At 47.4% G+C, this 25,670-nt stretch overlaps 2 protein-coding genes across 8 annotated transcripts in view; one reads left to right on the forward strand and one right to left on the reverse strand.

Annotated features, from left to right (window-relative positions):
• The window catches only part of PRKAR1A (protein kinase cAMP-dependent type I regulatory subunit alpha), a 61,217-nt gene extending 51,245 nt beyond the window's left edge, over nucleotides 1-9,972 (reverse strand). For all 4 annotated transcript variants that reach the window (XR_004540783.1, XR_004540782.1, XM_033960088.1 and 1 more), the window contains exon 1: nucleotides 9,817-9,972. The gene's annotated coding sequence lies outside the window, so the exon portion shown is untranslated. The remainder of the gene's footprint in view (nucleotides 1-9,816) is intronic.
• A 1,762-nt stretch (nucleotides 9,973-11,734) lies between these two features.
• The window catches only part of LOC117368374 (NTF2-related export protein 2), a 31,743-nt gene continuing 17,807 nt past the window's right edge, over nucleotides 11,735-25,670 (forward strand). Inside the window, exons 1-2 of one of the 4 annotated variants that reach the window (XM_033961966.1) lie at nucleotides 11,735-11,776; nucleotides 22,011-22,097. In XM_033961966.1, the coding sequence (XP_033817857.1) occupies nucleotides 11,750-11,776; nucleotides 22,011-22,097 (114 nt within the window). In that variant the 5' untranslated portion in view covers nucleotides 11,735-11,749. Of the gene's footprint in view, nucleotides 11,777-19,362; nucleotides 19,428-19,645; nucleotides 19,938-22,010; nucleotides 22,098-25,670 lie in introns of those variants that run through there. The other 3 variants (XM_033961969.1, XM_033961967.1, XM_033961968.1) reach the window with 3 other exon arrangements.

Genomic DNA, 25,670 nt, shown 5'->3' on the forward strand with positions numbered 1-25,670 from the left:
TGTACTGCTGGAATCAAATTTATCTTCCCCATAGACTCAGCGTTTCATTATTTGCAATTTGCAAACATTTTTAGGACCAATACTACTGCAAATAACTAGAACACATTACTAGTTCTTTGCTCTGAAACATTGCTATCGCATCTACAACTACACTTCCCCCTCCCCATTCGCGGTTTCGGCAATCGCGATTTCACATATTCACGATTTTTGGGGGAGGGGGAAAAAAGAAAAAAAAAAACCCATCGTTAAGTCTTTCCCCCGGCATCCCGGCCTTACCTGGTGGTCTAGCGGGCTTTCGGGGCAGGAGCGATCTTCGCTCCTGCCCCGTGCAGATCACCATTAGGAAATAGCTGTAGGGAGTTCACGTCGTAATCTCAAGAGACTACGGGAACTCACAGCAGCCATTTCCTAATGGCGATCTGCACGGGGCAGGAGCATAGGAAGATTGCTCCTGCCCCGAAAGCCCGCTAGACCACCAGGTAAGGCCGGGAAGGCGGGAGGGAGGCGGGGGTGGGTCAGAGCCGGATATTCGCGGTTTTTCGCCATTCACGGTCTGGCTCTGCCCTATCTCCTGCGAATCTGGAAGGAGAAGTGTAGTTCAAAATGCAGCAGCAAGACTCATATATGGAATTTGGAACACCTGCAGCCCTACCTATTTTGGCTGCCCCATAACAGCAAGGATCAAGTTTAAATTAGGCATAACTGCCTTTAAGATCTGAAGGCAATACCCCCCAACTACCTAACAGAGTTGGCCATCCTACTCCAGGGCACCTCCAACAGATATTGCACCAGAAATCTTTTCCACTAAAATTCCCAGCATGCAATATTATAAAGTCTAACTATTAAATTACCTTTTTCATCCAATATCAATTGGCAAACTGCTGGAACCAACTACCACTTACACTACAATCTTGTGACCACTATCTCAAATTTATAAAACTTTTAAAAGCATTTCTAAACAAGCTAGGGAGCCTACCCTGAAAAACCTGAAATGGTAATTGTAAAAGCCCATTTCTAAACTGTCTAATGCAACACCTGGAACATAATGATAACATAATTCTTTATATACCACGCATATACCTTTCGGTTCAAGGTGGTGTACAAAAGAAAACAATAAGGTTAAACCATGTGGTAGTTAGTACGACAAACAGAATCTTCCTATCTGTCTCAGATGAGCCAATGATGACTCACTTGAGCTTGTATTTGTAACTATGACCTAACTGTATTAACAACTGGACTGATCTACCTGTACTAGCAACAGTATTGAATGTCAACATCAAACTGTCCATTGTAACTTCCTGGGTAACTGACCCAACCTCTTGTAATGTAATCCAACCTTGAGCTGAATAGGTAAAAGCAAAATAGAAAACATGATTAGCATAATAGAGGCGATTTTTTTAAGTAATGCTCATTCTATTCTCAGCAGCATACATATAAACATATGAATGAAATAACAGCCTAGTGGTTAGTGCGACAACCTGAGAACGAGGGGAACCAAGTTTGATTCTTGCTGCAACTCCTTGCGACTCTGGTTTAACCCTCCACTGCATCAGATATAAAATAAGTACCTGTATATAAAATGTGAACTACACTCATTGTTACCACAGAAAGGGAATATATTAAATCCCATCTCCTTTTTCTTACATCATCATAAAAAAAATCCAGGCTACAAAGGTACATGACAGTTAGTAGTACTGTGCTATTTAAAAGAATTACATGAAGCAGCCCCAAGGGACAGGCTAGATTAGAAACTACTTGACTAATACAGGAAAAAAAGAATTTGGTAGCATGCAGTGGGAATTTATGGGCCAGTTTTCTTCCAAGTCATTGAACTCTACAGCACATTTAGATGGCAAACTTCAATTTTTGTACTGGTTTTAGTGCAGGGGATTGGTGAGATCTTATCTAAAATATTTTGTCCAGTTTTGATGACTTATACACAGAAGATGGAAGTCAAGCCCCAAAGCTTGATCTCTATGAGAGTTATCAAGATGCACTGAAAAACTAAATCAGAGGATATTTTGTCACAGGAATCATACTAGATACACGAAACTGGTGATGGTAGAGACAAAAGGGGAAAAAATTAATGAATAAAACAAAACTGGGATTAACAAAGAGGGATCCTATTTGTGAACAAAAGAAAATAAAACCTATACGAGGGGAAAGCCAAAAATCAACCAGGGTTTAGCACAGTGGTCTCAAACTCGTGGCCCACAAGGTACTATTTTGAGGCCCTCAGTATGTTTATCATAATCACAAAAGTAAAATAAAACAGTTTCTTGATCATCTGTCTCTTTAGCTATAAATGACAATATTATTATTAAGACTTAGCCAAAAAGCACAGTTACTTACCGTAACAGGTGTTATCCAGGGACAGCAGGCATATATTCTCACATGTGGGTGACGTCATCTACGGAGCCCCAGCGCGGACAGCTTTTCAAGCAAACTTGCTAGAAGTTTCAAGTTTGCACACTGCACCACGCATGTGCTAGCCTTCTTGCCACTAGAGGGCGCATCCCCACCTCGTGGTCCTCAGTTCCATAACATAGCAAAGAAAGCCATCCCCGGGGAGGTGGGCGGGTTGTGAGAATATATGCCTGCTGTCCCTGGATAACACCTGTTACGGTAAGTAACTGTGCTTTATCCCAGGACAAGCAGGCATGATATTCTCACATGTGGGTGACCTCCAAGCCAACCAAAAAAGGGCAGGTGGGAGGATGGCAAATTATGAAAACAGGTTACGTAACACCGACTGGCCAAACCGGCCGTCGCTTCTGGACAAAGTATCCAGACAGTAGTGAGAGGTGAACGTATGAACCGAAGACCAAGTGGCAGCTTTACAAATGTCCTCCATAGGTGTAGATCGGAGGAAAGCCACAGAAGCTGCCATCGCCCGGACTTTATGACCCGTAACGCGACCCGCAAGCGGGAGACCAGCCTGAGCGTAGCAAAAAGAAATGCAAGCAGCTAACCAGTTGGACAAGGTGCGCTTCGAAACCGGGTGTCCCAAACGATTAGGATCAAAGGACAAAAATAATTGAGGAACCTTCCGATAAGACTTGGAGCGTTGGAGATAAAAGGCCAACGCCCTCTTACAATCAAGGGTATGAAGCGCCGCCTCACCAGGATGAGAATGGGGCTTCGGAAAAAACACCGGAAGGACAATAGACTGATTGAGGTGGAAATCAGACACAACTTTAGGTAAAAATTTGGGATGGGTGCGGAGAACCACCTTATCATGATGAAAGACCGTGAAAGGAGGATCCGCAACCAAGGACTGTAACTCACTGATTCGACGAGCAGATGTGAGTGCAATCAAAAAGACTACTTTCCAAGTAAGAAACTTAAGATGCGATTTGTCGATGGGTTCAAAGGGAGGCTTCATAAGCTGAGCCAAGACCACATTAAGATCCCACACCACCGGAGGAGGTTTCAGAGGAGGATGGATATTCACTAGCCCCTTCATGAAACGTGTCACCAGAGGATGAAGAGAGAGAGAACGACCCTCAAGATGCCGATGGAATGCTGCAATGGCACTGAGATGCACCCGAATGGAAGTCGTTTTCAGGCCAGACTCAGACAAATGCAAAAGATATTCCAGAAGCGAAGCCACAGGCACCGAATCTGGTTGCAGACTATTCAAAGAACACCAGGAAGAAAACCTGGTCCATTTCTGAGTATAGCAAAGCCGAGTCGAGACCTTACGCGAGGCCTCCAAAACGTCCCTCACGGCCCGAGAAACCCGAACCGAAGTCAGAGGGAGAGAAACCAAGCAGTCAGATGTAAAGACTGAAGATTGGGATGCAACAGCGAACCCCGACTCTGAGACAGCAGAGAGGGAAACACCGGTAGAAGTAGAGGTTCCCTGGTACTGAGTTGAAGAAGTAGGGAGAACCAGGGCTGCCTTGGCCACCGAGGTGCAATGAGGATCATGGAGGCTCCGGCCGATCTGAGATGAACCAGCGTTCTCAAAATCAGAGGGAACGGTGGAAACGCATAAAGGAACCTCCCCTCCCATTCGAGGAGGAAGGCATCCGCTTCGAGACGATCCGGAGAGTAGATCCGAGAGCAATAGAGGGGTAACTTGCGAGTCTCCGGAGAGGCAAACAGATCCACTTGAGGAGTTCCCCAGCGGTTGAAAACCTCGCGAAGTACTCGGGAGTTCAGAGACCATTCGTGCGGCTGGAGAAGACGACTGAGTTTGTCTGCAAGCTGGTTCTGCTCTCCCTGAATGTAGACCGCCCGCAGAAAGATATTCTGGGAAATCGCCCAGTCCCAAAGACGGAGAGCCTCCTGGCATAGAGGCCAAGAGCCCGTACCCCCCTGCTTGTTGACATAGTACATCGCTACCTGATTGTCCGTCCGCACGAGTACTACCTGGTCGTGCAGCAGGTGGACAAAAGCTCGCGCCGCCAGAAAAATGGCGCGAAGCTCCAGCACATTGATGTGGCACCGACGGTCCTCGGCCGACCACAGAGCCTGCGTCCTCAGACCGTCCAGGTGCGCTCCCCACGCGTACTCGGAAGAGTCCGTCGTCAAGACCTTGGTGTGAGGAGGAACGCGAAACAGCAAACCCCCTGACAAATTGGAAGAGTCGGTCCACCAACGGAGCGATCGACGTAAACAAGGAGTTACTGATATCCGGGAAGACACCGGATCGCGATCCTGGCGCCACTGCGACGACAGAGTCCATTGCGCGATTCTCAGGTGTAAGCGAGCGAACGGCGTGACGTGAACCGTCGACGCCATGTGACCCAGCAAAACCATCATGTGCTGGGCCGACACCTGCGACTGCCCTCGACAATGCCGACTCCACCGAAGCAGAGTCTCCCGCCGGGGCGGGGGGAGAAAAGCGCGAAGGCGAACCGTGTCCAGCACGGCTCCAATGAACTGGAGAGACTGCGCCGGACGCAATTGAGATTTGGGGAAGTTCACTTCGAACCCCAGGCCCTGTAAAAGACTGATAGTCTGTCGGGTCGCTAAGATAACCCCCTCCCTGGACGGGGCTTTGATCAGCCAATCGTCCAGATAGGGAAAGACCTGTAGACCCCGCGAGCGCAGGGCCGCCGCCACCACCACCATACACTTGGTGAATACCCGAGGGGAGGATGCCAGCCCGAAGGGAAGAACCCGATACTGCAGGTGCAAATCCCCGACCTGAAACCGCAAAAACCTGCGGCAAGCGGGATGCACCGGAACATGGGTGTAAGCTTCCTTCAAGTCCAGGGAGCACATCCAATCCCCCTCCTCCAAAAGAGGATAGAGAACCGGGAGCGATAACATACGGAACTTCTCTCGGACCAGGAACTTGTTGAGCTTCCGGAGGTCCAAAATGGGGCGTAAGTCCCCGGTCTTTTTTGGGACCAAAAAGTAACGGGAGTAAAATCCCAGGCCCATCTGATCGCGAGGCACCACCTCGACCGCCCTGAGGCTCAACAAGGCCCTGGCCTCCTCCAGGAGAAGGGGCAGCTGGTTCCGATTGGGAGGGCAAGCCCCGGGGGGCAAGTCCGGAGGCGGACAGGAGAAGTTCAGCAAATAGCCGTCTGAGATTATCCCGAGCACCCAGGCGTCCGACGTGATCACCGACCAGGCCCCGGCAAAGGCCGTCAGCCGACCCCCGATGGGGAGGGGGTGGCTCGATATTGCGGTGGGGGCCCGCCCCCAACCGCCTATCCCGTCAAAAGGACGGCGCGGCCTTGGCGGCCCCCTGCGCGGCAGGTTTAGAGGGGCCGCCTCTACCCTGCTGGGGCTGTCTTCGAGGGGGCGGTCTGGAGAAGGCCGGTGTGGACTTCTGAGGGTATCTCCTCGGAGGCTGCCTGAAGGGGCGCTGAGCAGGCGCCTTAGGCTTCGGCTTCACCAGAGAGGCCAAAGAGCGTTCCTGTTTGGAAAGTCGCTCCGTCGCCGCATCCAAAGTGTCATCAAACAATTCCACGCCAACGCAAGGCAAATTAGCCAGGCGTTCCTGCAAATTGGCCTCCATTTCGAGGGTACGGAGCCACGCCAGCCGGCGCATGGCCACTGCACAGGCGGAGACCCTCGAGGCGAGTTCAAATGCATCATAAACCGCGTGGAATAAATAGAGGCGCAGCTGGGTCAGGTTGGAACTAAAGGTGGCGAACCGGTCCCTATGCGACTCAGGCATCACCTCCCGAAAGGAGGGGAGGTCCTTCACCATCGTACGGAGGAAGGAAGAGTACGAGAAGGCGTAGTTCAGGACCCTGGTCGCCATCAGAGAGTTCGCATAGAGACGGCGCCCAAATTCGTCAAGGGTCCGGCCCTCCCTACTAGGCGGGACCGTCGCCGAGACCCGGGAAGGCTGAGATTTTTTGACCGCCGATTCCACCAGAAGCGAAGTGTGGGAAAGTTGGCCCTTCTCAAACCCTTTGATGGGAAGGGTGCGATACTTAGACTCCATTTTGGCGGGGACCACAGCGACCGTCAATGGAGCCTCAAGATTCCTCAGAAAAGTCTGACAGAGGACCTTGTTAATTGGAAGGCGCGGCGACTCCCTGGGGGGGGCAGGGAGATCCTGCTCCTCCAAAAACTCCTTGGTGTAAGTGGACCCTTCCGACAAGTCAACACCCAAAGCCGCAGCCATATCCTGCACAAACCTCGTAAAGGACGAGGGTTTAGCAGGAGGAGAGGGAGACCGAGACTTCCCGGCAGAGCCGAAGGGAGAGGCCTGGTTGGAGTATCTGGGCTCCCTACCCGACCCCGACCCCAAAGAGGCACAGTCCTGCGACCTCGACGGAGTCGGAGACCGGGTGCGCCTGGAGGAACCCCTCGGGGATCCCCCCGGGGTCCGAGGCACCGAGGTCCGCCCCTTCGGCCCGGGCGAGGAAGCCCGAGAGCTCTCCCTGGCCGGAGACCGGAACAAAATGGGGTTATCAACCCGCAAATCCCGAACTTGCAAGGCCCCGCCCCTGGCCGGTGACGAGCGACCACGCCGCCGAGGCGAGGTCCGAGACCTCTTAGCCTTCCTCGGCTTGCGCCTCGCTCGAGACCTGCCCGAGGGAGACGAACCCCTCGAGGACCCCGAGGACGAGGACGAAAGTCTTCGTACTCGGCGCCCCTTGTCCTTCGGCCGCACACTACGCTCCGGCGGATCTCGCGAAGCCGGGTCCGAGGGAACCACCGAGGTCGAGGCCGTGGGCGCCTCGGGAGCCAAGGCCCCGGTACCCGAGACCGAGGTCGCCAACTGCGGGGCCACCGGGGCCGAAGCCTCCGAGGCCGAAGCTGCCGAGGCCGAAGCCTGGTGCAGCTGGTCAATGGCCCCGGTGAGCTCCGAGGCGATCAACGCCCGGAGCAATTCCTGGAACACGGGGATTGACATCCCCTGCGGCAAGACCTGCCGCTGCTCCTCAGAGGGCGACCTCGGTCTCGAGTATTCCCTCGGGGCAGCGGACGATGGCAACTTGGGCTTCACTGAGGCGGACCCACCCGCCGACGAGCCCGAGGATGGCTTCTTAGATGGAGCTGAGGAGGGAAGCGGAGACTTACCCGAGGCCTTGGAAGAGGGCAGCTGCTTCGAAGGCACCGAGGCCCGAGGCGACGCCGACGGTCCCGAAGCTGAGGCCGAGGCCGATGTCGAGGCCGAGGTCAAGGCCGGGGCCGAAGCCGAGGCCGAACTCGAGGCCTTCCCCGGCGGGGACTCCACAGAGAAAAGTTCCGCCATGCGGGCCTTTCGGCGTTTAAGTGCCCGCTTCTGAAAGGTGGCACACTTATCGCAGGATGCCGTCGGGTGTTGGGGCCCCAAACACCGCAAACAGCACCTGTGCGGGTCAGTAATAGAAAGGAGTCTTTCACAGCGCCCGCACTTTTTAAAGCCCGTTACGGGCCGGGACATGGGCCCACAAGCGAGCCGGGAACAAGCGAGGTTCCTCGGCCACGGCTACCGGGAGCCCCCGGTAGTAACGAATACGAAGTATTTTTTTTTTTTTTTTTTTTTTTTTTTTTGAAAAAGAAAGAAACAAAGCAAAAAGAGACGAAAAAACGCAGCGACCGTGCGAAAAACCCCACACAGCCGCGGCGACAGAAGGCAAATTTAGCACAATTTCTCCACAGGGCTTCTGGCTCCGCGGATGAAAAAGAACTGAGGACCACGAGGTGGGGATGCGCCCTCTAGTGGCAAGAAGGCTAGCACATGCGTGGTGCAGTGTGCAAACTTGAAACTTCTAGCAAGTTTGCTTGAAAAGCTGTCCGCGCTGGGGCTCCGTAGATGACGTCACCCACATGTGAGAATATCATGCCTGCTTGTCCTGGGATAAAGAAAGATTTATAAAGTATAAAGAGCTCCTGCAAAATTGTCATTTCTTTAATAAGACATTAACTGCATTTTTTTTCTGAGGCCCTCCAAGTACCTACAAATCCCAAACGTGGCCCTTCAAAGGGTTTGAGTTGGAGACCACTGGCTTATCACATATGGATGAAACAGGGCAGAGACTACCCAGGCCATCACGTTCCAAGTTAAGGTTGTAAAAGCAAGAAATTCCTAAAGCACTCTTTAGCATCTCAGGCAGCTTCTCATGAAAAAGAATTTCGATCACTGTTGCTCACAGCTGTTTCTTACAGACATTTTAGAAAACAGCCAATAACCTATCTTTTCTCCAAATACCTGACTAGCTGACTCATTCAAATATACGATTATGTTTAATGTTTATAATCTTTTGTAAACCACGTAGAACTTTTTGGTAACGTGGTCTATAAGTATAATGTTTTGTTGTTTTGGTTTTTTTTTTAAACCTTTATTAATTTTCAAACTTTGAAACATAACATAACATTATACTTAAATTATAATATTGTAGTCACATAATATGTCTTATTGTATTGGGAGGAGGATGGGAGAAAATGGTTTGTTTTATGTATTATGTAATTAATAGTGCATTTTATGTTCAATTAATTGTAATGCACTGTCAATCAGTGGTCTCAAACTCACAGCCCGGGGGCCACATGCGGCCCGACCCGCCCCGCCAGATATCAAAATCAGAAAAGTAAAATAACAGTTTCTTGATCATATGTCTCTTTAGCTATAAATGACAATATTATTATTAAGACTTAGCCAAAAGGAAAAATTTACAAACTCTAAAGAGTTTTACCTCATGCAAAATTGTCATTTCTTTAATAAGACATTAACTCTTTTTTTTCTGAGGCCCTCCAAGTACCTCCAAATCCAAAATGTGGCCCTGAAAAGGGTTGGAGTTGGAGACCACTGATTTCAGTGGTGCGAAACTTTAAAAAAAAAAAAAAAAAACCCCACAACCATTGGTCACTAATGTGGAATTATTTTATAATTTGTTCTTTTGTTTCTTATTTCAATTGTTTATTTCCACTAAATTGTTGTGTAAATTTGTAAAAGAATATAAATAAATAACGCAACCAAGCTGAATTCGAGAGGTTGAGTTTTGTAATTTATAAAAAAACTGAAAGTCTGCAGGGTACTTGGACCCCCCCCCCCTACCACATCCCCACACCACACACAGGGCAAAGTCGGCTCAAAGAGAACACAGATCAAGCCATCCACCCTTGCAATCTTAGAAGGGCGCATTTAGGGCCCCATTTACTATCTTCACTTTCCTGCAGCCGCAGGAGAGGGAAAGCAGGCTCGCGGTCACTCGCTGTAGGACGCGCCCCTGACGTCAGCCGGACGCGCCCCTGCCCCCCCGGGGCGTCCAGCCGGCCGCACGCGGGGACCCGACGGCCCCCGCGAGGCTCGCGGCCGCCCATCCCCCCCACGGCCCAGCTGTTTATTCCCCTTTCGCCCGCTGACGCCATCTTGGATACGTTCCCGCGACGGCGCGCAAGCAGACCGCGGCTTACCGAGGGCGGCGCGGCGTACGGCTCGGCTCCCCGCCTCGGCGGCCGCTAGGAATCCGACGAGCCTCCGCAGCCCGAGCGACCAACCGCTGCCTCCTCCGCTCGCTACCCCAGCGGAAACGCCAGCGCCGGCCAATCGCGGGCGCACGGTGACGTCAATCGGCCTCGCTCTGGCAGGAAACGGTCGCCCCTGGCAACCTTAAAGAGACACCGCTTGGAGCCCTGGCAGGAGACCCGGAGAAACTGGGCATGCGCTGCATTATGGCTACAGAAGCTTGCTCGTGGTGGCAGCTCTGTATAGAAATACGAGCATAATTCGTTCCAGAAGCATGCTCGTAGTCCAAAGTACTCCTATATCAAAGCAACTTTTCCCATAGGCCATAATTGGCAACGCTGACAATTTGTTCCACAACCCAAAAGGTGGCAAGGAACTGGGAGGAAGTGGCGAGGGGTGGCCCAGGGGTGTGTACCTGTCGGATGACAGGTGCCTCAAGGAAATGCCTCCTCCGCCACCAGCCGCTGGAGAACCCCTGAGCCCACACAGCGCCGCCGGGTGCCTTCCACACCATGTTGGAGAGCCTCTGAGCCCACGCAGCCGAGTGCCGTCTCACCTGCACGTAGCATATGATCACGCACAACATCAATCATCGATGTGCGTAATCATACGCAACGTACAGGTGGGACGGCACTCAGCTGAATGGGCTCAGAGGCTCTCCAACATGGTGCGGAAGGCACCCGGTGAGGAAGGCTGGCCGGCGGACAGAAGAGGCATCCCCCTGAAGTGACGTTGCCTGCAGCTGTAAGTGCTAGTTTATCGGGGCATTGCTCGGTTTACGAGACAAAAGTTTGCTGAGTGTTTTGCTCATTTTGCAAAACACTCGCAAATCGTGTTACTCACAAACCAAGGTTCCACTGTAGTTGAGTTCCAATGGCTTAGGGGGGGTGCTCGTTTTTATTCAACCCTCCTTTTGTTCATCCCTTAAATGTCTCCTTCACGTAGTTCTCCCCTCTTTTCCTACTTGTCTCTGGTAGTCAGTCTAGTTTTGGTGAATGTTCAGACATGTACGTTTTTGTTTTGGTTTTAATTTGGTGTCCCCCAATTGATTGATGTATATCGCTTAGAAATTTTAATAAGCGTTCAATCAAATTTTAAATAAAACTTGAAATGGAGGGGCATAGGAGTAGAGAATGACACGGAGACAATTGTCCCCATCCCCTCAGGAACTCAATTTCCCCATCCTGTCCCCGTGAGTTCTCTCGCTGTCCCTGCCCCATTCCTGTAAGCTCTGCCTTAACTGCACAAGTCTTGAACACTTATGATTTTAAAGGGTTTGAGGCTTGTGCAGATGAGGACAGAGCTTAGGCATTGGTGAAATGAGGCATTATGACATCACAATCTGAGCTCTAGAATGTTGCTACTTATGCTTTTAAAGGGTTTGAGGCTTGTGCAGATGAGGACGGAGCTTAGGCATTGGTGGAATGAGGCATTATGACATCACAGTCTGAGCTCTAGAATGTTGCTACTTAGGATTTTAAAGTGTTTGAGGCTTGTGCAGATCAGGACGGAGCTTGCAGGAGGAATGGGGCAGGGACAGGAAAATAACTCATGGGGACGAAACAAGAAAATTAGTTCCCATGTGGATGGGAAAATATTTGACCCCCTTGTCATTCTGTACAGGGGGGGGGGGGAAGAGGGCTATACCCAATGGAAATTGCTTCTCCATGGACATATTCAAGGAATTTGTTCTAAATTGGAGATGCTGAAGCACTGGCCGCTATGGAAAGAGGCAAACTAAAGTGCATCACCCCTTAAAACTAATCAGTGCCATCTGGTGGCCTTATAATAGAATACAGACTCTACAACATAGTAGATCTTAACTTGAGGCTGAAGTTTTCACTGTCAGTGTTTATTCAGACACTGGCTGCCTGTTTGGATATGATTCCCCTCCATAAAATCTTGGTGGTAAGTGGTTACTTTATAATTTACTACTTTAACTTGATTCCCAGACTTGTTATATAGCAGTTATTGCATTGGCATGCACTAATGTATTAGTAAATAGGTCCTATTGCATAAATCAGACCTCTAGCAAATAATGTGCATTCATGCTTCTTAGCAGGCATTTTAATATGGTAGCATGCTTTAGTAATTCAAACCCTTAATGAAAAAGATTCCAGGCAGCTTTCAGGCTTTTGATAACCTGTAACAGTCGTTCTTTTCATTTCATTGCTTTTACTGGCAAGATCCTGTACTAGAGAGGATTGGGTGGGGCTTCTTGAGGACACACTGCAAACAACAACCCATTCTTACTAGAAATACAATTTATACCTACCTTAGGGACCCTTTTACTAAACCACCTTAAGCATCAACATGCGCTTAGCATGGGAAAAAAGGCTTACTGGGAAAGCGTGAAAGCAGTTTGCAATAATTTGTCAGTGTGCGTTAATTGCATGCCATTTATTTTTTAGAAGGGGAGTGTCATAGGTGAGGAATGGGCATGTTAATTTTATCCATCTGGTGCATTTGCATTAGTGCATGCTAACTAGATAATTTTGACTTAACGCAGGAGCACTTAGCATCTCCTCCACAGGAGACTGTAAGTGCTCCTGCATTAATATTTTTGCAGACTTGACATGCTAATAGAAAAGCAGCATGAACAAAAAGAAAAAGCTCTAATTTAGAGATGTAGTAGAAATGGATTTATTGTGCAGGAAATTCCCATGTTAAAATGTGCTAAGCCAGTTTCTTAGTGCATTCTATTAAAAGGGCCCCTTAAGCCTCTGAAAATTCAAGTTTTATTGAGTATAGGTAGTCGTCAACTTACGACCGCAGTCGGTTCCGACTGATAGGTCGTAAGTTGATTCGGTCGTAAGTCGGCCTATGTTAATACAGTATTGTATACAGTACTGTACTAACTACTTTTTACCCCTCCCCATATACCTTTTCCCTGGTGGTCCAACGGTGTATCCTGCCTGAGCCCCTCCTGCCGATGTCAGAAGCCAGCAGCACACCTGGGCCGGCACGCACAAGAGCAAGCTTTTAGAACTCTCGCCCTGCGCTGCTCACTGAAACACTGCCGCCAGTTCTCACGAGACTGCCAAAATTAGTTTACAAGCCAAATAATTGCAATTAATCGATGTTAACAATTAATTATTTAAGGTAAGGGAATTTTAGGAAATGGAGACTTGTATACCACTTTTTTGTGGCTTTGGCATTTCAAAGCTGACTTTCAAAGCGGTGGGCACTGGAGGATTATGTGACTTTCCCAGGGTCACAAGGCACAGCACTGGGATTTGATCTCACAATCTGTGTGCAGAGGCAGCAGCTCTACCAGTAAGCCACAGTTTATTGACAATCATTGAAATCTGAATGTGTATCTCCCTGCACGCCTAAATCCCTTAGCATTATAATTTTATGTTTAAATCTTTTTATTATGAAAGTATCCAAGTGCCATAGAAAACAATAACAGTATATACTTTTCACAAATACAATCAACTGTTACAACTGAACAGCAACCAACCCTACCATCTCCCCCCACCCTCCCAACCAGGGAGCAGCAACCGCACTAACAGCTAGAACACGTAGAGAGGGTCTCCCCTTCCAAATATGGAGAAGCAAAAAAGCAGAAAAACATGATTATAAGTAAAGGCCTCCCACCAATTCAGGCATCTAGGAGGACATCAACCACACCAAGTCCAATCTGTTTCCGTATATAAGGGTGCAATGTCATACAAAAGAGAGTCCAACAGTGTGCAAACAGACAGCCCTTCCTCGTGTCCAAGTCTCCAACATCTCTCCGTTCCATCAGCACTTCTTGAATCATCAGGGACCTCCAATGGGCAATAGTGGGAGGTTGGGGAGAGAGCCAACAATGTAGAATACTCATTCTGCCCATCACAATAGTTCTCCAAATAAAAGCTGCACAACCTGGTCGAATAAGATGGAGGCGAGCTTGCAATATGAAAAGAAAACTAGGTGCAGATGCCATGCGCAGTTCCAAAGCTGTGCCACATAGGTTATAAGCTGAGTCCAAAACTGGGACACACAAGGGCAGAGCCAAATCATTTCACACAATGATCACCCACACATAATTTTGCTTTATAGGCCCTATTAGGGGCGTAAAAAGCCCTCAATACAAATTTATAATTACGTTCTTTGTCTGAAGCTTGTGTCAAGTGTTTATTACCCAGCAGAAGGCCTTTTTTCAACATATCAGCTGTTATAGAGACCTGTAATTCGTGCGTCCATTTTTGCACTAGTCTAGTATAGTTTACCTCACTTGCCACATCCTGCAGAAATTTGTGATGGAATTTCAATGGAATCGGAATCTGTGCTGTAAGATATAGGGCTCTGACATCTTTTCCTGATTCTCTTCCTGCAATACTGCTGGTGTTAGATCAGACAAATAATGACGAAGCTGTAGGTAAGCATACCAATCCCCAGCTGGGAGATGATAAGCCCTGCGAAGATCCTTAAAAGCCAGTGGCAGTCCTTCAGAGGACACAGCTTGTGAAACATAGCGAAGACCTTTCTGTGCCTACAGCGCAAAGGTGGCCTGAAGCATACCAGGGCAAAAGGCACTGTTGCCCACTATAGGCAAACAGGGCGTAACTTGCGGTGAGATGTGTAATAATTTACATAGACGTTTCCATGTCAGTCGCATAGCAGGCAAAAATACATCATGGTGTAACTGAGGCAAATCAGGTAGGTTTTTAACATGTAACAAATAACTAAAATGATAAGGTCTGTAAACAGCACACTCCACCTCAAACAAAGAAAAATGTACCGTACCACAGAACCAATCATTGAGATGCCGAAGTTGGCAGGCCATGCTAAATCGTTGTACACTCAGTAAACCCAACATCAAGGTAACATCAAGGTAGATAGAGGTATGCGTGCACGCCCACCCCTCCACAAAAAGCAGATAAGGAGCCGCACCCCTCTGTAACAGCATTAGCGGCAACATTTGTAGCAAGTACAGCCACTGAGGCACTACCATCATGTTATATAAAGCTAAACGAGCATTATAATTTTAAATATTGTAAGCCACTTAGATGGGTTTTCCCTTAGGTGAGATATCAAATAATAAAGAAACTTAAAATTTGAACTCAAAAGGGGTAGGGTCATTCCTAAAAGTTGTGTGTGGTATAATAGAATAACCCCATTTCTACACCAGCATTTATACCAGGTTTCAGCTAGTGTAAATACGAGCATGCAATGTTTGAAACAGAAATGGGCTCTAAGGCCCTGATTCTGTAAAAGGCGCCTACCGATTTTGGTGCCTAAACATTTATTTTTAATTGGCAATAATTGAAAACACCATTAAAAACCGATTAAAAAGAATTAATTAGCTGGTAGGTGCCGGTATATTAGGCCGTAGGCAGAATGGGATGGGGCTGGAACAGGGCCAGGCCACACATCCTCTTTTTTTTTTTTAGGACAAACGCTGGTAACCCTAGTATTGCTTCATTCATATTTTTGAGAAATGAAAGTGGGTCAGTGACCATCGGGTGGGGGTGGGGGGGTGTCATGCTTACTCTTAAATGTTTGATTATGGCAGAAAAACATCCAAATGCTAGATCAAGAAGATCTTTTTAATCATATCAGAAATAGAGGCTATGGATCTTTAGGGCCCGCAGCCAATTGCCTTTAGAACACGTCTTGGCTACTAGCCTGCTTGTGATTCACAAGATTCTCCTAAATGACTAAATCACGTCGAGAATCTATAGAGGTCATAAGAACATAAGCAATGCCTCTGCTGGGTCAGACCTGAGGTCCATCTTGCCCAGCAGTCCGCTCCGCGGCAGCCCAACAGAGGTCCAGGACCTGAGCAGTAATCCTCTATTTATACCCTTCTATTCCCTTTTCCAGCAGGAAAATGTCCAATCCTCTCTTAAATCCCAGTACTGTATTCTGCCCTATAACGTCCTCTGGAAGCGCATTCCAAGTGTCCACCACACGTTGGGTAAAGAAGAACTTCCTGGCATTTGTATTGAAAGTTTGAAGAATCTGTCCCTCTCTACTCTCTCTATGCCCCTCATGATCTTATAAGTCTCTATCATATCCCTTCTCAGTCTCTTCTTCTCCAGGGAAAAGAGACTCAGTTTCTCCAATCTCTCAACGTATGAAAGGTTTTCCATCCCTTTTATCAGACATGTAGCTCTTCTCTGAACTCTTTCGAGTAACGCCATATCCTTCTTAAGGTATGGCGACCAAAACTGGACGCAGTATTCCAGGTGTGGGCGCACTATCGCCTAATACAGCAGCAGGATAACTTCTTTCGTCCTGGTTGTAATCAATGTTCCCTCTAAGGATTGATGAGGTGTGTGCAAAAAAAAATATGCATGAGCGACAAGTTACATATTCCACAAATTTATGAGCAGGCACGGAGGACGCATTTGTAAACAAATGTAGTTTATCCTTGTACTCCTTATGTATTTTTAATCATCTATGGATATGTTTGTATGTTTATTGTTCAAATGGTTTTATTTATTTCCCAAAATTTATTTTTGTTATACACATTGAAAATATTTGATATTGCGTTTAAATCAAAATCTCAATAAACTTGAAACTTGAAATGAGTGCCCATGAGATTGTGGGAGGGTTAAATACTCAAAACTTAGAAGAATAACAATTTACTTAAAGTTTTTGCTTCTCCAGCTTTCTGGTATCTTTACATAATGCAGTGGTGTACCTAGCATATGTAACACCCGGGGCCCATCATTTTTTGGCACCCCCCCCCATCTGTACGAAAAACATGATTTTTAGTAACAAGCCACACGTCACACGTCACCTAGGAAAAGGCAGCATCTTACATATTGCAGTGAACAGTACATCAATACACCCATTGTAAAACTAAACAAGCCAGACCAACACAGATCAATCCTACACCGTCAATCCTAACAGAAAACTATGTCTTTCGAACACACAGAACACACCTTCGCCTAGTATGGAATATGTAATCACAAACTAACCCCTCCCATAGACAAAGGTTAAATTGAACCAGCAAGAAGCTGGACTCTGCATACAATGCTTCACAGAAACAGTGACACATGTCTCCTAAAGCAATAAATAAATAGAAATTTTTTTCTACCTTTGTCTTCTGTGGTTTCTGCTTTCCTCATCTTCTTGTAACTCTCTTCCTTCCATCCACTGTCTGCCGTCTCTTTTCCCCTATATGGCATCTTCTCTCCTTCTATGCCCCTTCCAGAAACTGTATGCCTCCCCCTTCCATCTCTCCTTTCACCCCCATTGGTCTGGCATCTCTCTCCTCTCCTTCCCTCTCCCACACCTCTCCTCTGCAATCCCTTTCCCTTTTTTCCCTCATTTCCCTTTTCAATTTATTTTCTGCATCTGTCTAGATTATGTTCTTACTACTCTCTCATCAATGTTCTTTTTTACTGTCTACCTAAAGCTTGCCACCTCTTTCCCTCACCCCTCCAGTGTTTCCCTAACTCAATCCTTTTCTCCCCATCATGTGTCCTCCTTTTATTTATCCCCTCCTTCCATCATATACCCTCTTTCTCCAACCCTTCCATCTAGTACCTTCTCCTCTCTGTCCACTTATCATCCAGCATCTGCTCCCCTCTTTCTCTCCTCCCATTTCCTTCTGGCATTTGCTCCCTTATCTCTCCCATCTGCACTTCCATCCAGCATAGGTTCCCCACTACCATCCAATGTCTGCCCTTTCTCCCTCCATCCACCCCTCTTCAATCAGCATCTTCCCCCTTTCTTTCCCTCCAATATCCTTCCCCCTTATGTCTCTCTCCTTTCTCTGTACATCAATTCCATCAGCACCACCCTTCCATACCACCCTGCCCCCTTTCTTTCCCTCCACCACTCTTCCATTCCAGCAGTCCTGCTCCTTTCTCTCCCTTCATGCAGCAAGGTCCCGCGATGATTGTAGCTGCCTGCTGCCAATCCACCCCACTCTGACGTACTTGCTCTAGAGCGGACTCAGCAGCTGCATGCTGGAAGGGCCCACGATGACTCGTCTGCTGGCTCTGCTCTGGAAGAAGTAAGTTATGTTGGAGGGGGTGGGCCCGGCAGACACAGGGAGTTGCGGCAAAGTCCCGCAATGATTGTGTCTGCCGGGTCCACCCCCTCCGACGTAACTTACTTCTTCCAGAGCAGAGCCAGCAGACGAGTCATCGCGGGACTTCCCCACACCTGCTCCCCCAAAATTGCCATGCTTCGGTTCCTCTTTTTTCTTCCTCCCTCCCCCCGCGGGACCCTGCAGCACCATCAACTCTTACTCCCTCTAACGCCGGCCCTGCAGCTCCGGACTTCCCCGCACCTTCCCCCCCCCCCCCCGATCGCTATTATTTTAAATGTTATAGCGGCGGCGCTGTATCCATCAGTGGAGACGTCTAACCTCGGCCTGCCCCGGAACTCTTACTGCAGCAGCTGCCCGTCTAGGCAGGAACAGGAAGTCACTGTTGCAGTAAGAGTTCCGGGGCAGGCCGAGGTTAGATGTCTCCACCGCCAGGGTCGGAAACCAAACCCCCACCCCGACGTCCGATTCCTCCCCCAGCCTCCCCTTACCTTTGCGACGCGTGTGTGCGCTGTGACGAGAAACTTGTGCGCTGCGATGTAATATTTTGTGCGCCAGCGCACGCCAGCGCAGCTTAGCGGGAACACTGGTTGTAATACCCTTCTTGATTATACCTAGCATTCTATTCCCTCTAAACAAGCAACGATAAATGTACAAAGCTCTGTCCTGAAGAAGCCCTCAACATAAAATGAGAGCGAAACGGAGATCTTCCATCAACATTTCAGCTAGGTATTACGAAGTAGTAAAGAACAAAAAGAAAGAAAAAAAAAAGAATGAAAATAAATAACTACAAAAGAATAATAGTAAAAAGTAGTCATTAAAAAGATTAAAAATCAAGAAAAAGAGAAGCAATTGGATCAATGATAGCCCGCAAGCAGGCCAATAGCCAAGACATGTTCTAGAGGCTGCGGGCCCTGGAGATCCAAAGCCTCTATTTCTGATATGATTAAAAAGATCTTCTTGATCTAGCATTTGCCTTGAATGGGAGACATTAGTGGGTACACTTGAAAAAAACGAAGGATTAAGAAAAACATCCAAGTCATATGTCCACCCTAGTTTTGCCCATATCTAACATGTTCCCTTGAGATTTAGATACACTGCAGATGAACAGCATAGATATCCATCTAGAAAATTTCAAAAAGAGTGACTTGGAAGCGTTTGGTTAGAATAAATGTCCATCTGCCTCTTTATGCCATTTTTGAACGATTATCTTTTTTAGAAAATGAGCCCCTTGGTGTCCGTATCTGTATAATTAATTTCACATTGATGAATGTGTTGACTCAGGGCTCCTTTTACTAAGGTGCGCGCATTAACGCACGGAATAGCGTGCCCTACATTGCCGCGTGCGCTAGACCTTAACGCCAGCATTGAGCCAATGTTAATTCTAGAGGCGTAGCGCGCAGTAATTTCCTGCGTGCGCTATAAACGCTGGCCGCATCTTCATAAAAGGAGCCCTCGGTGTTTCTTTGGCAACTTTGCTTCAGATTCTGCAAAGCGCGTTAGGTTGTCACTCCATTAACCAATCAAAAAAGATTGTTCCTTGAGAAACCTGCAATTTAGCAGGTTAAGTCGCTTTTCAACATACTTAATAGCGAGGGAATGTTGGAGTTCGCTGGGAACCTACATTTCGGGCCAGGCAGCGCCGATGCCAACTGGGAAACTACGTAGGACCACAATTCCCATAATGCACTGTGAGGCGGTGACCGCAAACCGCAGCGAGCGGCCTTCGGCGTGCGCACAAGAGGACACGCGTAAAAATGTCCGATTCGAATACTACAACCCCCCCCCCCCATTTCCGGTTTTCTTTAGCCGCCTTTCCTTCGTTAGAGAGAAAAAGGAGCAGCCGAAGGGCCGGGCGGAACGGAAGTTGCGGGGCGCGGCCGTTTCCGGAAGCGGAGGAAGGTGGCTTCCGACGGACCGGAAGCGGCGGCTGTTCCCCAGGCAAGCCGGCGGTTACGGGGTTTGTTTGTTTTTTTGAAAGACGAGGGGCGGGAAGCGAAGCTCGAGGCAGGGTCTGGGCCCCCCTCCGCGTGTGCACGTGGCCCGGGAGGGGTAGCCATGGCGGCCTCCCAGGTGAGAGTCTGTCCCGCGCGCGGCCTCTCTGTGTTGCCTCGTGGCTCTGTCCGCCCCCTCCCCCCGTGCCATTGTGTTGGATGCAGACGTTTTCCTCTCTCTCTCTCCCTCCTCGTCTTTGACTATCTCCATCTGGTTGTCTAGAAAAGCAATAGAAACCTACCTCTTTACCTAATTCTTTAGCCTAAGCCAGGGGTAGGCATTTCCGGTCCTCGAGAGACAGAGCCAGGTCAGGTTTTCAGGATCTCCACAATAAATATGCATGAGATAGATTTGCATCTCAAGGAGGCAGTGCATGCAAGTCCATCTCATACATATTCATTGTGGAGATCCTGAAAACCTGACCTGACTCCAGCTCTCGAGGACCGGAATTGCCTACCCCTGGCCTAAGCGACCCTACAGTCTGTAAACTCCCAAACTAAAGTATTTTCCTGGCATGTATTGAACTTGGCCCCCTCTTTCTATGCACGCTTCATGTGTCTGCTAATCTTGGAGAACTGAAGTAGCCGAATATCATTGTAGCCCGTAATAGATAAGGGCAGATAAAGACCTAAATGGTCCATGCAGTCTACCCAACCTGATTCAGTTAAAAAAAAGTTTTCTTCTTAGCTATTTCTGGGCAAGAATCCAAAAGCTGTACCTGGTACTGTGCTTGGGTTCCAACTGCTGAAGTCTCCGTCAAAGCTCACTCCAGCCCCCCCATGTACACCCTCCCAGCCACTGAAGCCTTCCCCACCCCTCCTCATCCAAAAGGTCATATACAGACACAGACCGTGCAAGTCTGCCCAGTGCGGACCTTAGTTCTATTTCTGTGTCTTTTTTTGTTAAATTATGTCTTCTACCTTGTAACCAGTTATGAGCTCCCTAGGGAGGATGGGATATAAATTAAATAAATAGATGGCTGCCGCTCCTTAACTTTCATTCTCCCCCCCCCCATCTCACTGTGTTTAACTCAGGTGCTTTTCTCTCATTCTATTCGTCTTTCTTCGGGTTCCCATTGTCTGTTAATCTAACATTTCCTCTGTATAGCTTTCAGGCCCTCTCTCTTTTCCTTTGTCTGTGTCTTTAGACACTCATACTCTCCTTCCTGTGGTCTTTGAATAAAACGTTTTCTTCTCACTGACTCTGTTATCTCTTCATCTGTCTCTGCATCACTGCTCTCTCCAATAGTACCATCATAGTATGCTTCTCTGACTTCACCAGGCTATGGACTCTTTAGCGTTCATTGAAATTGATTGAAGTTACAAGAATGAATGAACATTAAGCACTAAGCACTTTATATAAATGAAAATAATCACAGCAAAAAAAGGTAAACAGTTTAATAGTGTAGGAGGAGGTGCAGTGCTAGACCAAGGGAGATACATTTTGGGATGTGTACCCATGTGTGGGTTCTCTACCTGAGGGTTCTGAGCACTTCCAAGTTGTTTAAACAACACAGGGAAGAGATTGGTAAATTAGCCACCATTGGATCTACCTAGTATTAGTTTTAATTCCCCGACTTAGGTTTTGGGATGCCATCTATGTTTGCCATGCTTATAATGTGCTTATCAGACGATGCTATGTTTGTATATATGACTATGTCTGCCATGCTAAGATGTCATCCTATGGTTGTCGTGCAGTGCTCAACATGCTATGTCACACTGTGCCGTGTTTGTCATGTTATATTGTACCAGGCTTTATTATGTATGTAAACTTGTAACCCATTCTGAGCTCTCCTGGGAAGATGGGATATAAAATCAAATTAATTAAATATGTAACAGATAAAAAGTAGAAGATAAAAGAGTGGTAATATGTTCTAGTCTAACTGGAGATCAGTTGTCAGGTTTCAGTTGAAAATGTGCTTGATTTTCAAATGTAGAAATTTATATAAAGTATTTTAATGTTTGAAAACATTGAAATTGGAGCAAAGTAATTCATGTTCTTTATGTTCTGGACCTAACGAGGCAGGCTCGATTTTATTTTCTGGTCTTCAACTAGCATACAAAGGACCTTGTATAGCCGAAAGATCACCTTTTTCAATTGTCTTGATTATCTGGCTAACTTAATAACTCATGTTTTATTTTTTGCCCAAAGGATTTTAAAGCAAATGTCGATCAGGCCTGCAGAGCTGCAGAACAGTTTGTAAATATTTACTATGATACAATGGATAAAAGGAGAAGGGTAAGTGCCACAAATAAATAGAACCTCTGGCATGGGATAGTAAAGTGGTTTGCGAGTTTTTGAGATTAGAAGATACAGAAGTTTTGATGGCTAGATTTTCTTGTCATAGGGATGGGAACAGGAAAATAATTGTACCTGTTCTATGTATCATCTAAAATGGGATTTCATTTTTTGCCTCCTGGCATCAGTTTACAAAGAATTTTGATTTAAGACTTCCTGAAGCTCTCATTCCTAATATGTAAAACAAGATAGAGAAATGTTTCAGTTGCACATTATTCCTCACCTTTTCAACAAGAAATTTATAATTTAGTCAGTATTTTGTCATTGTAACTGGGGCCATGGAGTCCCAAGTCATGGAGTAGGAGTCAGAAGTGATTGGGCGGAGTTGACATAAGTAAAAATGTCCTGTGTTAAGTATTGATGGGACCACCAATCGTACAAACATAAAAAATAATAAAGACAAAGTGGAGAAAAACAGACCTCCATATTTTGGCTCTCGGACCCACAAGGCACACGTGTTGTCATAGGTCTATGAAAAACTCATAACAAAAATAAGAAATCAGCCACACTATTTCTTCTTCTCTTTTTTAGTATGTATTAAGTTTATCTTTTCCATTTGGGGTCCACAACAATAAACTTGAAAGCATGATGGCTGCAAAGGACACAACAACAAACAGAAAATCCAACACAACTGCAGTGAAGTATTGAGTGAAAGAACAAAAACAGAAACTGCAGTGATGCACAGGACGTCAAGTCTTTAATAAACAATCAAAAAAACCATTAAACAGTTTGTTTCCAAAAGGACTAATGAGACCGGACCCAACACAGTCCGTGTCTCGAAGAAACAGTTCTTCCTCAGGGGTCCTAACGTGTCAAAACAAGAGAACCTGATGGATAACAACTGAATAAAAACTGGATACAACCATGAATGGCTGTTAGTGCTCTTACGTGATGCAGGGCCATTCACGTTTGTTTCCAGTTTTTATTCAGTTGTTATCCATCAGGTTTTCTTGTTTTGACACATGTTAGGACCATAAGAATTGCCCCTGCTGGGTCAGACCAGTGGTCCATCATGCCCAGCACTCTGCTCCCACGGCGGCCCTCTGGTCAAAGACCAGCGCCCTAACTGAGACTAGCCTTACCTGCGTACGTTCTGGTTCAGCGGGAACTTGTCTTACTTTGTCTTGAATCCCTGGAGGGTGTTTTCGCCTATAACAGCCTCCGGAGGAGCGTTCCAGTTTTCCACCACTATCTGGGTGAAGAAGAACTTCCTTATGTGTCGGGTCCAGTCTCATCAGTCCTTTTGGAAAAGCACAGTTACTTACCGTAACAGGTGTTATCCAGGGACAGCAGGCAGATATTCTTGACTGATGGGTGACGGCACCGACGGAGCCCCGGTACGGACAATTTTAGAGTGATTGCACTCTAAGAACTTTGAAAGTTCTAGCAGGCCGCACCGCGCATGCGTGAGTGCCTTCCCGCCCGACGGAGGCGCGCGGTCCCCAGTTAGGATAAGCCAGCTAAGAAGCCAACCCGGGGAGGTGGGTGGGACGCAAGAATATCTGCCTGCTGTCCCTGGATAACACCTGTTACGGTAAGTAACTGTGCTTTATCCCAGGACAAGCAGGCAGCATATTCTTGACTGATGGGTGACCTCCAAGCTAACAAAAAGAGGGATGGTGGGAAGGTTGGCCATTAGGAAAACAAATTTTGCAAAACAGATTGGCCAAAGTGACCATCCCGTCTGGAGAATGCATCCAGACAATAGTGAGATGTAAAAGTATGAAATGAGGACCAAGTGGCAGCCTTGCAGATTTCCTCAATAGGAGTGGAACGGAGGAAAGCTACAGATGCTGCCATAGCTCTAATTCTATGGGCCGTGACAGAACCTTCCAGAGTCAGTCCGGTCTGAGCATAACAGAAAGAAATGCACGCTGCGAGCCAATTGGACAGCGTACGTTTAGAAACAGGATGTCCCAATTTATTCGGATCAAAGGACAGAAAGAGTTGAGGGAATGATCTGTGGGGCTTAGTACGGTCTAAGTAGTAAGCTAAAGCCTGCTTACAGTCCAAAGTATGCAAAGCCTGTTCTCCAGAGTGAGGTTTCGGAAAGAAAACAGGCAGAACAATGGATTGGTTGAGATGGAATTCAGAGACAACCTTAGGGAGAAACTTTGGATGTGTACGCAGAACCACCTTGTCATGATGAAAGACTGTAAAGGGTGGGTCTGCTACTAGTGCATGGAGCTCACTGACCCTCCTGGCAGAGGTGAGATCAATCAGGAAGAGAACCTTTCAAGTGAGAAATTTGAAAGAAGCCGTGGCCAAAGGTTCAAATGGAGGTTTCATTAAGGCTGAAAGAACCACGTTAAGATCCCAGATCACAGGAGGAGGTTTAAGAGGTGGTTTCACATTGAAAAGTCCTCGCATGAATCTGGAGACCAAGGGATGAGCTGAAAGGAGTTTCCCATGGACTGGCTCATGAAAAGCAGCAATAGCACTGAGGTGGACTCTGATGGAAGTAGACTTGAGACCAGAATCAGACAAAGAAAGAAGGTAATTCAACACGGTCTCCACAGCAAGGGACGTAGGAATATGATGATGAAGAAGACACCAGGAAGAAAACTGTGTCCACTTCTGATGGTAACATTGCAGAGTGGCGGGTTTCCTGGAGGCATCCAGAACAGAACGAACGGGCAGAGATAAAAGAGTATCATGTGAAGTCAGCCCGAGAGATATCAGGCTGTCAGGTGCAGAGACTGGAGGTTGGGATGCAGAAGGGTCTCCTGATGTTGTGTGAGCAGAGAAGGAAATTGTGGAAGTAGAATAGGTTCCCTGGAACTGAGTTGAAGTAGAAGGGAGAACCAATGTTGCCTGGGCCACCGTGGCGCAATCAGAATCATGGTGGCCTGTTCCCTCTGGAGCTTGAACAAGGTCCTTAGCATGAGAGGCAGAAGAGGGAAAGCATACAGGAAGAGATTGGACCAATCCAGGAGAAATGCATCCGCTGCCAGACGGTGAGGAGAGGAGAGTCTGGAGCAGAAGTGGGGCAGCTGATGATTGTGAGGAGCTGCAAAGAGGTCTATCTGAGGAGTGCCCCACTGAGCGAAGATGGACTGCAGAGTAAAAGAATCGAGTGTCCACTCGTGAGGCTGGAGAATTCTGCTGAGCTTGTCCGCTAAGGAATTCTGTTCTCCCTGAATGTAGATAGCTTTTAGGAATAGGTGGTGATCTGTGGCCCAAGCCCAAATCTTCTGGGCTTCCTGGCACAAGAGGCGAGAGCCCGTCCCACCCTGCTTGTTGATGTAGTACATCGCAACTTGATTGTCTGTGCACAGTAGAAGGACCTGAGGAAAGAGAAGATGCTGGAAGGCCTTGAGGGCATAAAACATCGCTCTGAGTTCCAGGAAGTTGATGTGATGTTTCATTTCCTGGGCTGTCCAAAGTCCTTGAGTTTGGAATTCGTTCAAATGAGCTCCCCAGGCATAAGGGGAGGCGTCGGTGGTGATGACAAGTTGATGAGGAGGTAGATGGAACAAAAGACCTCTGGAGAGATTTGAGGATATCAACCAC

The sequence above is a fragment of the Geotrypetes seraphini genome, chromosome 10 (genome assembly GCF_902459505.1).
Source record: "Geotrypetes seraphini chromosome 10, aGeoSer1.1, whole genome shotgun sequence".
Taxonomy (NCBI): domain Eukaryota; kingdom Metazoa; phylum Chordata; class Amphibia; order Gymnophiona; family Dermophiidae; genus Geotrypetes; species Geotrypetes seraphini.